This window comes from Euphorbia lathyris, chromosome 5, assembly GCF_963576675.1.
Source record: "Euphorbia lathyris chromosome 5, ddEupLath1.1, whole genome shotgun sequence".
NCBI lineage: Eukaryota > Viridiplantae > Streptophyta > Magnoliopsida > Malpighiales > Euphorbiaceae > Euphorbia > Euphorbia lathyris.
In genome coordinates, this window is record NC_088914.1 from 82,005,948 (window position 1) to 82,019,850 (window position 13,903).

General features: G+C 34.7%; 1 protein-coding gene across 1 annotated transcript; it reads right to left on the reverse strand.

Annotated features, from left to right (window-relative positions):
• Window positions 1-4,884: 4,884 nt before the first annotated feature.
• LOC136231187 (probable NAD(P)H dehydrogenase (quinone) FQR1-like 2) lies at window positions 4,885-7,579 on the reverse strand. The gene is made up of 2 exons (XM_066020496.1): window positions 6,853-7,579; window positions 4,885-5,343 (listed from the first exon to the last, which is right to left on the reverse strand). Exons 1-2 carry the CDS (start codon window positions 7,392-7,394, stop codon window positions 5,115-5,117), a joined length of 771 nt encoding a protein of 256 aa, XP_065876568.1. The 5' UTR covers window positions 7,395-7,579; the 3' UTR covers window positions 4,885-5,114.
• Between the last annotated feature and the right edge of the window lie 6,324 nt (window positions 7,580-13,903).

The window sequence follows — 13,903 nt, forward strand, 5'->3', positions numbered from 1 at the left end:
ATTTTAATATAAGAGGTTATGAGTTCAAACTTCTTAAACCTCTTTTATTTATCTATTTAGATTTTTCTTTTTAAAATAAATATGTTATTATCATTAACTTATAACACTCATTTAGCTCCTAAACTTAAACTTCAAAGTCAATTAGGATCTTAAACTATCAAAATTATAAATCAAGTCTTTAAACTAAGTAAAAATTATCAATTGAGTCCTCATCGAAAATAATTCAGTTTCACAGTTTCAGACCCTCTCCCTCAAATTCATTTTAAACCAACACAGAGATCATTACGGTCTATATCAAATAGTCACAGTTTCTAATTTTAGGATAGGATGAGGATTCAATTGATAATTTTTGTTTGGTCCAGGGACCTAATTGATAATTTTAATAGTTTAAAGTTCTAATTGACTTTAACGTTTTAGTTTAGGGGCTAGATGCCTATTATTGATTACTTTCTATATATTTTCTTATTAACCGTTTTGAACTATTTTTTCCCTAAATCTTTTGAATTTTGAGACTAAAAAAACTTAAGTTTTGAATTTTTACTTAATGATAAAAAAAAAATTATAATTAAAAATAAGAAGATAAAAAGTTGTATAATTTTTAAAAATTTTACAATTAGGTAATCACTTGTACTTTCTTCATGGCCATTATTTAGGTACTTTGTCTGGAATAATATTCCCACCAATGAATTTACGACACATGCATATATATATATAAGCACAAAGTTACACACAAGTAATTTTTATTAGTTAAATTAGAGTAATTAAATTCTTTAATATTTTTTGAGTGATGGGGATTTCCCGTGCGGACGGATGTGGGGAAAAAAATTCTTGAATCTCTTTTTAGGGATTTTCTGCAACCATACTTAAAAGTATCCGGAGAATGGAGAATGCATCCCCACCCTTGCGTTGCCCGATTGGTGTCTTTTGGACCACTTTTGACATTACTAGGGTCTCTCCCGACCAAGCAACATATTGGCTGAGCATCGATCCCTCGTATGCACCAGTCAAGTAGAAAAAACGTCTACAATCCCGGGACAAGCAAGATGTAATTAAGGCCAAAATAGATAAACTCCCAACTGTATGATTTATTAGGGAAGTGTACTATCCATATTGGCTGTCTAATATAGTAATGTTGAAAAGGAACTGAGAAATACTGAATGTATGTACACTTTACTAATATTAATAAAGTTTGTATCAAATATTGTTATCTGTTGCCTAACATCGATAAGCTCGTCGAACAGAGAGTTGGCCTTAAGTTTTTGTTTGTTTTTTATACAATCACAGGTTACGAAAAAATAGAAATGCATCATGATGATGATGAGAAAACTTTTTTCTATAAAGTAATGTATTTTGTTTGTTATGTATGAAGGCACTTTTTTCTATAAAGTAATGTCTTTCGAGTTAAAAAATGTATTGTGTATTAAGGCACTTTTTGCTATAAAGTAATGCCCTTCGGGTTGAAAAATGCAGGTGCGACTTACCGACGATTAATGAACACGATGTTTGTCGAACACATCGGGAGAACCATACAAGTGTACATAAATGATATGGTGGTCCTCAGTGAACAAACGGAGGATCACCCTGATGACCTTAGTAATGTCTTCATAATTTTCTCTAAGTGTCAACTAAAGCTGAACTCGAAAAAGTGCATTTTTTGGATCAGAGCAAGAAAATTTATGGGATTTGTGGTCTCCAAAAAATAAATCAAAAAATCCAGACAAGATTAGTGACGTCCTGAATAAAAAAATACCTTTCAATCATGATTCCCCTCTCCTTCATCTTCTTCATTTCAATCATGATTCCCATTTCCTCATTCTTCTTCCCTTCAGTTGCGATTTTGATTCTGTTCTCCTCTCCTTCTCCTTCTTCGCTTCAATCGCAATTCTACTCTCCTTCTTCTTTATCGTGAGTATGCATCCTCTTCTACAATTTCTGTCTTGAAACCATTTTCAGTTCCAACTCTTGTTTCTTTTCAGCATTCATTTCTATCCCTTCATCCCTATGTCATCCAACTCAAATCAAATTCTTCCTAGCATTCATCTTTATCCCTTCATCAGAATTTTGAATTCAGTTCTCTTTACTCACTAGTTTTCTAGAGGCCAATCGCAAATTAAACAACAAGGAGATTCTGAAATAGAAGGACTAAGGGAAACTTGAAAGTGTTGAAGGGATAACAGCAATCGAGGGTGGAAAGTGATTAAGTAAGTGAAGGAAAGAACTGGGTGTTGGAACTGAAAGTGATTTTAAGGAAGAATAAGTTGAAATCCATAATCGATTTTGCTTCTCTTTCCTCACTGGGTTCTCTGTAATCGATTTTAGATTTAGATAGTGGAAGGGAGATGAAGAGCCTCGCAAATTAAACAACATAGATTCAGAAATTGGAGGACGAAGGGATAGCAGAAAATGAGGTCGAAGGAGACGAAGGAAAGACGGGAAAGCAGGAAACAAGAGTTGAGGGTGAAGGAAAGAAATCACGATGAAATCGCCAGTAGAATTAGAATAATCACCCATAATTAAAGTGTAATTAAGAAGGGTGCAAGTGTATAATTCTGATTATAATTATCTGACATGACATACATGTTAACGGTGTTTAAGTTTTCCATACAAAAGGTCCAAAATTGCACCTCTAGGAAAACTATAGACCTAAATTTTTGTTATTTTATGCTTAAAGGTTAAATGTAATCTTCTCCAAAAATATTAGAGGCAAATTTACACATTATCCCTAAATTAATATAAGAGCGGGGTGAGAAAAAGTTACGAAACCCTTTGTAAATAAATATATAAAAAAAAACAAGAAGAGGATGTGGAGAAAGAAAAATGAGTAAAAACTCTACCTAGAGAATAAATTTTTAAAAACTTTATAAAACCATTATTTTCAATAAAGTGACACCTAAGTTGAAAAAAAAATTTAAAATGATTCTTTTTATTTCTCTTTTATTTTGACTATTTTATATATAGGGTCCGTTTGTTTTACCTACTGTTTACTGTTACGATTTGTTGTTTCTTGTTGGAAAATATTGCTTTTGTAAAAAACAAAGATTCCGTAAAATACTACTTTTCAAATATAAAAGGAAAACAGGATGTCATTAACCAAACATCTAAAACTCTTCATTTTGAAATGAAAAAAAAATAAATAAGAGCATGAAAATGAACAACTAAACACCCTCATAGTATAGATAGGTTGTTTTAGTTATTTCAACATTTCAATTTAAAGGCTTGATTACAAAATGATAGTATGGAATGAGAATGAAAATATTAAAAGTCTCATTTAATTTCTGATGCGGTGGATGATAACATCTGGCGTCCTATTCGAGCAATGCCGAGAGTTCAAGCATAGGTATTGGGAGTTGGTTTTTAAACATTCTCTTCGACAAGGGAATTGAGTTACTGACCGGTGGACTAATTCTACAGGATCTGTTGCATTGGGCTTTCATAATTGTAAGGGTCAAATACATGAATATTATAATTAAGTACAAAATTACAATTAAGTCATATCACCAAACTTAATTCTTAATATGTCATTATTCTCTATATATTATGATTTTAAATTATAATTTAAAAAATCTATACTCCAATTCATAAATCATAAACCCTAGAAAATATATTATAGACTTCTAATTTATAAATTATAATCCTTAAAATATATTAAAAGTACTGATTTTACTAGTTTGACATAATCCAAAATTATGACTTGACATAGTTGTAAATAATTTTTTAAATATGAATTTCTGTGTAATTTTCCCTAATTGGTAAGGTGCCTCCTGTAGGCCTCCAATGCATTAGATGATCTGATGGATACTTCAATATCGAGACGACGTTCGTCTAATTACCTTTCTGTTTTCTTTTTGTTTTGTTTAGTCTCTCATGTAGGGAAAAAAAAAATCATAGGGAAGGAGAATAATATTACCTGCTATGTGGGAATAAACTATTCCATCTATCACAAGAAATAAAAAAAAAATGAAGAGCACAGGAAATCAAATTTAATTTCACCGCCTCTCACTCTCTTTTTATACTTTTGCACAAATTATCTTATTTCACCATCTCTCACTACCATTCTCTCTCCCACTCACATTCTCTTCAACCTATTTCCGGTTTACTGTTACTTTTACTGTTGTGATTTGTTGTTTGATGTTCATTGTTTGATTATTAAGGTTTGATAAAATTATGATTAATTGTCAGTATTAGTATATAAATTGACTAATATGGACATGTTTTAAATTAAATTAAAAAAAGTTTCTACCACAATATCCTAATTAAATTTTGTTAACACTAGACAAACAATATAATCAAAGGTAAATAGGTAAAAAAAATGTGGATTTTACAAAGCACAACCCATGATAAGAAGAATTATAATCTCCCAAACATCCCCACCATGAGTACTAGTCTCTTGATATTAGTCCCACCCTCATTTCCCACAATCAAGAAAAGTTTCCATTTCAATTCCTATAAGCATCATTTACTGTTCAAAAACTTCTACACAAACAACAATGGATAGATGTTTTAACAAGAGAAAAAAAAACCCCTCTAAATTTAAACCATAAACATTTAGGACAGTACCGTTAAAACTGCTTTTCATAAAATGAGTAGAAAATGGAATAAACAAATATCCCCTTCTACAATCAAAAATACTTTCCATGTATACTTGGAAAAGATAAAAAAAAGTAAATTTCATTTCATTGAAGGTCTAAAAAGCAAGGGATAGCTAAAAAAATTAGATTTTGATTAAAAATGACATATAAAAGGAAACATACAAGGGATCAATATCCAAACACACATTCCTAGTTATTACTGAAATCGAGGTTATTTTCGGAATTTCGTCTCAATAAATAACAAAATCAGTTAAGGAAAAGTTTCAAAAGAGTATAAGAAAAAAAGAAAACAGAATGTATCAAAGTGTAATTCCTTTGGCTTTAATAATGAAGAAACAGTGTATATGCACAGAACAAAATCACATGTACAAATTGAAATTGGAACTTCAATGACTAAAACTAAAATGTAACACTCCTCACATATGACCAAAAAAGATGGAACAAAAACAATTACAAACAAATGCATTCAAATAGATCACCAGAAAAATAAATGCCAAATGTTTTCAAAATTTGAGAACAGAAAAATCAAGCCTGGGCAAGTTTCTTTACCATTGCAGCCATATATTTGCCCTGATGTTCTGCAAGTGCCAGCTCTGGTTCTGTTGGTTCTCTTGAGCCGTCGCCAGCATAAATGCCAGCACCATAAGGAGAACCTCCTCGAATAGAATCAATCTTGAACATACCAGCTCCAAATGTGTATCCAATAGGAACAAATAGCATTCCATGGTGAGCTAACTGGGTAATTGCTGTCCATCTGTTACGAAGAATCAAGAGAAATGGTGAAAAATGGAGACTGATTCGTATACATATAGGTTTTTGAGAAAGCAAATTGATGTAACCTTCCATTATCAAGGCGAGCTATACGAATTTCAAATAGGGCATTCATTCATACAAACAATTCAAACAAGACAAATCCTAACTGTCGATGAGATATATACTCCTTTATGAGGTTTTTCACTCAAGAACTGAAAAATGTCCGACATCAAAAGATTTAACTAAAGCGAACTCTCTTATTGATGATCGCAAACATGTTAAATGCTAAAAATTTAGTAAGCAACAGTTAAAACAAACTTATTTTGCATTCTATTTGCAACTCCTCATACGAGACACATAAAACTGAGATACTAGCCCCAAATTTCGGGCCAAGAAGTCTTGGGATTGGGTGGGAAAAGACCAAATACTTTGCAGATTCATGCCTTTCAAATATAGCAGAACTAACAAGACACTCGGCCTCCTGGTAAAAAGTTCAGGAAAACCTAAACTTCGCCAGTAAGATCCTAAACTTATTCTGATTGTAAATTAAAGAGCGATTTTTTAGCTGCATTCACTTCTTAATTTTCTGGGGTGATTCTACAATGGACCAAAAACATGCAAGTCCCTAGGACGCATCCAAGTAGCACTCGCACACGTTGGTCTACCTGAATGTACCATATTCCACAGTAAAATCTATCCCTCTAGGGCCTGCAGCATAAAGATTATAACTAAAATAGGCAACTAAACCAAGTATTTTCTTCCCCCAACGAAACTCAGATATCAAAATGTAATTTAGCTCATTCTAAGATGATACATTGTCAATTTCATTTGTGAACATTTGCACTAATATCTACAATTCTCTTTTTCTGTTCCCCTTGTCTAGTTGATCAGCCACCACTTGGCCAGCAAAGCAGTGTGCTATATCACCCTTTCATGTGGCTTATGATCCATCATAAAGTAAAGTATTAAGAAAGAAATCAAATCCCTTCAACTCCATCCAAGATGGCTTCAATAAATTGAAAAGCATTAGCATAAAACACTTTTTTTCAAGCAACCACTAAGAATTAGTTCATCTAACTCAACCAATAATTCCTAAATTTTGATCATGAAATCTAATTAACTTCTTAGATATGAACACTAATCCCTCACCTTCCGAAGTTGGGATACCTCATCGTATACTTTAATTCACTTCTCAAAAATAGGAAAAGTAAAATATGCATCATCCAAAAATAATGTTCTTGAAAATCCTTGTGCAAATATGATTTTATCAGTACCTTTGACACAATCACAAAAGTTCATATGTACACTTGGAGTACATGACAAAGCTTATATAAACTAATTGAACATTCAAATCATATAATCTCCAATTAGTAATGCTCTACTCAAGCTTATCTTTCTAATTGCTCTTCCCATAATCAAGATTATAAAGATCTAATAACTGCAAAAAGACATGGATGCATTATAATTTGAATCTTGAGCATTTCAAATGAAGGGATGAAATATAGCTTACGCTGTGGTTTCTTGACCGCCACCTTGAGTTCCAGTGCTGACGAAAAATCCAGCAGGTTTTCCAGCAAGTTTCTGCTCCTTCCATAACTGACCAGTCGAATCAAAAAACGACTTCATCTGAGCAGCCATACAGCCGTACCTCGTCGGGAATCCAAACAAAATTCCATCGGCATCCACCAATTCCGCAGCCGTTATTTCCGGAATCTCAGAGTCCTTCGGCGGCGCCTTCATGTTCTTCAACACCTCATCTGTTAACGTCTCCGGCACTTGATACAAAATACCCTGAACTCCTTCAACTCCGTCTACTCCCTTCTTCATCCTCCTGGCTAATCCTTCCACGTGACCGTACATCGAGTAAAATACAATGAATAGCTTCAATTCTGAAACGGATTCGATTTCCGGTACTGCGTCACTACTTACATTGTTATTGACTGCGTTATCGTCGTCGACAGGGATCGGTGCGACATTAGACAAAAGTTGGCGGTCGTCGGCGACGGCAGACTTTTTGCTCTTGCTCGGAACACAGCCTCCTCCTTTCCCCATCAAGAATTACCCAATTCCGAGCAAGAATTGGGAAATCTGGTAATGGATGCTGAGGAAGAAGGTATTTGATTAGGTGCTTCAAAAAGCTCTGGATCGAACAATGGCGGATCTCTGGGTTCTGAATATTCAGTTCAACGAGGCAGAGTTGGTGGAGAGTGGAGAGACGGCAGAGCTAAGAGAATCATAAGGAAAAGAAACGACGTCGTATTAGTAGAGTAGATGAACTGTAGGCTTCAGAGTTTGAGTACGACGTCGTTCGCAACTGTCGATTAGTGGATGGCGGCGGGCCATTGTGATTGGCAAAATTGTCGCAGCTGACGTAACACTGAGTTTCCTTGGATACCGGCGATATTGGCGGTTAGTGACGAACGACTGGATAGCATGACCATGCCACGTGGGTTATTCATGGATTTGATTAAATTTGAAAACATAATGATCGGAATAAAATAATATATTATTTATGATTGAAAGATAGTAAAGGATTAGAGCAAGTGCAATGCTTGTATCACTTTGATAAAGTGATACAATTAAATGAATTAGTGCATTGTGGGGGAGTGAATCAAGTGAGGAGAGGAAATGTGTATCACAATTGTGATACAATTGGGTGAGAGTGAAAGCTTTTAATTGTTTATGATCCACGTCCACAATTGCGGTTGAGATCGCGCTTCAGCTGGCGTGTGATACACGCGCGCATGAGGCGCGTCTCAGCCGCAGTTGTGGACTAATCCAACTATTTAAAAAAAATCGGAAAAGCAAGCGGTGGCATTTGTTGTATTTGAAATGAAAGCGATGACATTTTTTTAAAACAATCGGAAAAGCCGAAATTGTGGACTGATCCAACTATTTTGTGGGACGAAGCAGATGATCATATTGGGCAAGCTATCGTACAAGAAATTGTCGAACCATTGGCACCAATTCGTCATAGAAGACATATCAACCGTAATCGTGAAGAAGGAGCCGAACGTTTATATAAAGATTACTTTGCTGATGCACCAGTATACAACGACCAAATATTTCGAAGAAGGTTTCGGATGAGTAGACCATTGTTCATGCGTATAGTCCAACCATTGGAGAACCATACAGTCTATTTTGCATAGAGGGTTGATGCATTAGGGAGGATGAGATTCACACCCATTCAAAAATGCACTGCAGCTTTACGTATGCTAGCTTATGGAGAGGTCGCTGATCGTGAAGATGAGTACATCAGGATTGCTGAAACCACAGCATTAGAATGTTTATCGAAATTCTGTCGGGCCATAATTGAGGTTTTCGGAGCAGTTTATATGCGTAGGCTAAATGCTGATGACGTTAAACGCTTATTCTCTATGCACGATGATATCCATTGGTTTCCAGGTATGCTTGGGAGTCTGGATTGCATTCACTAGCCTTGGAAGAATTGTCCTATTGGGTGGCAAGGACAATACACCCGATGGGATCAAGGCGTGCCTACAATTATGCTTGAAGTTGTTGCTTTACAAGATCTTTGGATATGACATGCATTCTTTGGTGTTGTTGGGTCGAACAACGACTTTACTGTCCTTAACAGATCACCTTTGTTTCAGGACAAGATAGAAGGAAAATCTCCACCAGAGGATTACATGGTTAATGGTAAGATGTACAACATGGGGTACTACCTCGTTGATGGTATATATCCAGAATGAGCTACATTTGTGAAAAACTTTCCACATGCTATTAATCCGAAACAAATTTTGTTCACGACAATGCATAACTCTGCTAGGAAGGATGTGGAACGGGCTTTCGGTGTACTTCAGGCTCGTTTTAACATTGTTCGTGGACCTGCCAGGCTATGGGAACAAAGAAAACTTCATGACATGATGGAAGCTTGCATTATACTACATAATATGATTGTTGAAGACGAGCGAAACACGTATTGTAGGGACTATCCTCCTGAAATTTTTGAAGCGGAAGTCATTGAAGGCGCTGCGCGAGGAAACCCTCCAATTGTTTTAAAAAACTTAGTTAGACAGGAGTTGGCAATTTGCAATAGAGCGACACATACCGTGCTAACTGATGATCTAGTTAAGCATATATGGCGACGTCATGGAACGAGAGATCTCAACCAAAGACCTAGCGGTTCAGTTGCTTAATATGTTGCGTGTTCCAATGTCATTGTTTTTTTATCGTCCATTGTTTCGTGCTTTTAATGTAATTTTTTCGTTTTTAAATCTTGTATTTTATTCCTTTTCGTATTCTCGTGTTTTATTTCAATAAAAAATATCGTTTGTGATATATGTTATTTTTGCAATTAATTATATTTTTTTAATTAACTATTTCGGTGGAAAATAATTATAAATATAATTGATATTTATTTTTTAACTAATTTATAGATTAATTGAATTATTTAAATTGAATGATGGAATAATTAGATTAATTGTTTGGTGGATAGAAATAATAATTTATTTGAAATGTGTAAGAGTTTTATGACAAGTGGGACCTACGTAGAAAAGTGATACAAATAGGTGTAATGGAGATGTGGTTGAATGTATTAGTTTTTTTTGAAAAAAGTGGGTTTTTTGTGAAGTCATACAAAAAAAAAAGTGACTCAAGCATTGTGGATGCTCTTACAATCATAATTGTGAAATCTGACATGTTAATTGAAATCCGCATTTTGATAGTCGTAAAATTAAGATTCCACTCGTAAATTGAAATCTTTTATAAAATGAAAAGGATATAAAAAGATCTCTAACATGTACAATTAGGAATAATTTTACTCCCAACGTTTAAAATGATGCAATTTTATCCATAACGTTTACAACTAGGAGCAATTTTACTCCTAACTTCAAATCTCAAACAAAGATCATCCAACCAAACCATTCATCTTCATAACCATTCCACACTCACTTCTGCAACCTATCTCCCGTGGAAATTGCAAATCCAAGTCATCCTAATCAGGCATGAAATCTATTAGTTTGTCGATGGCAACTTCCTTCATCTCCTGCCATTGTTACTGTAAATGGCATTGAGCAACAAAATGAAGCACTGAAATTCTAGACTCGTCAAGACAAGCTGTTATTCGATGCTTTGGTTGGTTCTCTTTTCCAATCTCTTATTCCAATAATCTCTAATGCCCAAACTACCAAAGATTTATGGGATATCCTTGCAAATACCTATGCTAAACCGAGCAAAGGTTATATCAAGCAATTGAAAGGTCAATTCACCGAATCTCAAAAGGAAAAAGCACCATCACCGAATATATACAAGCTATTAAAGCTTGTGCCGATCAGCTTGCTTCGTTGGGCAAAGTCATCGAACAAGAGGATCTCATTGATCATGTTCTCCTTGGCATGGATACTCATTATAACTCTGTAATTGAGTCTGTTAATGCCAGAGACACTCCTATTTCTTTTGACAAACTCTATGAACGATTGATAAACCGAGAACTCACTATCAAACAGAGTCATCATGACTCATCTCTTCCTACCACTGCGGTTGCTGCCTCCCCTCTACATAAAATCAGAATTATAATCGTTCAAATTCTTCTGACATTCTTCCAACTCCTGGAAACAATAACATCAAATAGCCTCGCTCTTTCTTGGGTAAATTTTAGTGATGCGGAAGACAATGACATGTGATGTCTTAATGCTCTCTTTTTACTCAAAAAAATTCCCATGCAACACCGCCAACTCCTTCTTTCAACAATAATCGTGTTGCATCTTCTCATTACAAAACTATTTTGCTAGAAGCTAATATTGCTCACGCCATTAGTCCATCGTCTTCTTTAACTTGGTTGCTTGACAGTGGAGCATCCCATCAGGTTACTAATGATCTTCAGAATCCGGCACTGCATGCTCCTTATGATGGAACTGAGGAGCTAATTATTGGTGATAGTACATGTTTACACATCTCTCATATTGGTTCTCTTACCCTTTCAAAATTTTCATCTCCACTTAAACTAAATAATATAATTTTATGTACGACCATTCTCATAAATATCATCTCTATCTCTCAATTATGTGTTGATAATAATGCCTCTATTGAATTCTTACCAAACTGCTTTCTTGTGAAGGATATCAAAACGGGGAAATCTCTCTTTCAGGGTCTAGTTAAATCCGGTGTCTATGAAATCCAGCCAAATGTTCCTTGAGTCTTCACCAACATCACAAACAACTCTCTTGATTGGCATCATAGACTAGCTCATCCATCTCTTACAATTTTCAAATATCGTGTCTCCAAAAATAATTTAAATGTTTCTAGCATCTCTATTCTAGATTGTAATTTTTGTTCTCACAATAAAAGTCATAAACTTCCTTTCCCTGTGTCTTCTATCTCCTCTACTACTCCTTTACAATATATAAACACTGATTTATGGACTTTCCCCATTTATTCCCATGATGGTTTTAAATATTATCTGATTTTTGTTGATCATTTCACAATATATATATATGGTTCTATCCATTAAAACAAAAGTCAAATACTCATGACCAGTGGCGGGAACCAGGACCCCTGATCACCCGAGTCTCAAACATATCAGTAAAAAAAATTCAAAACGTAAAAAAAAAACGAAATTAATTGTGCAGTTGCCGTTAAATTTTCAAAGTCCAGCCCGTTAGGGCTGGGCAAAATTTTTTTTGCCTCCAACACATTAAAACTGTAAAAATGTTATCATTTTTTTAGAAACTAGTATTGAACTAATAGAAAATTAAACATGTTTATTTTTTTTTAATGGTAAAGACATAAAAATGAATATTAAATATGTCTACTTTTTTTTAATGGTAAAGACATATTAAAAATGAATTCAAAAGTGTTATCAAAATAAAAATAAAGAGTTCATTTAAATTAATTAATAATAGTAACATGTTTTTATAATTATTGAAAAATAAAATAAAAATAAATAAAAACTTTTTTTAAAAAAATGAGATTGAAGGGAGTTGAACATAGAACCTCTTAAGTAGAAGTAAACATCCTTAACCATCTCATTTACCTTTAAACATTAAAATAATATTACATAGAGTCAATATAATTCTGTCCAAAATATTACCAGACACCATTACTATTTTTTTTTTCTCAATTCTCCGGCCGCTTGCCGGGGCTCGAGCCCCCCCCCCCCCCCCTAACCCCCCTTGGTTCCGCCCCTGCTCATGACATTTTTATACGGTATAAAAATTTAGTTGAAAAATTCTATTAACTTCCACTTATAACTCTGTACTATGATAATGGTGGTGAATAAGATGCTCTTCAAAAGTATCTTGCTATAGATGGGATTACTCATCTTACTACTCCCCCTCATACCCCTTAACATAATGGCCAGTCTGAATGACCCCATAGACACATTATTAAAACTTGTCTAGCTTTCTTAACTCATGCCTTTATGCCCTTAGAGTATTGGACAAATGCTTGCTCAACAGTAGTATATCTCATAAATCGTCTTCTAACTCCCACCTTACAAAATGCTTCCCCGTATCTCAAAAATTTTAGAAAATTACCCATAAGCTATGCAATTTTGGTTGTCTCTGATATCCCTGGCTCAAACCTTACACCAAGCATAAACTTGACTCTAAGTCTCTTCCTTGTGTTTTCATTGGTTGCTCATCAACTCAGAATGCTTACTATTGCTTATAACCTAGATTTCACAAAATATATACCTCTCGGCACGTTCATTTTGTAGAAACCAAATTTCCATTCTCTGATTTGTGTTCTAAAAAACACTCCCCTCACAGTTTATTGGTACATTTTAGTCCTTTTTCTCTTCCGATCTTGTCTTCTCATATCCCTATAAATCACAACACTTCTCTCTCTCTCTACACCTGACACGAGTAATAACACACGGCCCTCAACTTCTTCTTCTGCTACCCCAAACTCGACATCCCAATCTGTCCCCACCAGTCCAAATTCATTTATGTCCTTCCCATCCCACTCTATTGCCCCTAGTGCAAATTCACACTCTTCCTTGCCTTCAACATCTCCTAAAATCAACATCACTTCATCTATAGCCTCAGATAATTCCACATCACATTCTAATCCTTTACCAACATCATCTTCTTCGTCCCATTCTTCCCATCATATGACCACTCGGTTATGAGATAATATCCGTAAAGCTATTACTAAACTTAATCTAAATGCTCAGCTTGTAGATTCTGAAACACTTCCTAAAACTATTGCTCAAGCTCTTAAAAGTCCCTTATGGTGTAAAGCCATGGATGAGGAATTCGATGCTCTTGTTCGTAATAACACTTAGATACTTGTACCTCCATCCATCTCTCAAAATATTGTAAGATGTAAGTGGGTTTTTCATATCAAGAGACACCAAAATGGAAAAATTACTCAGTACAAAGCTAGACAAGTTGCATGAGGTTTCTATTAAAACCCCGACCTTGATTGTAATGAAATATTCAGCCCTATTGTCAAACCTGCAACAGTTCTCTTAGTTATTTCAATTGTTGCAAGTCAAGGGTGGCCCTTGCGCCAACTTGACATTAACAATGCTTTTTTGCAGGGTACTTTGTTAGATGAAGTTTACAATATTAAACCGCTAGGATACAATGATACCA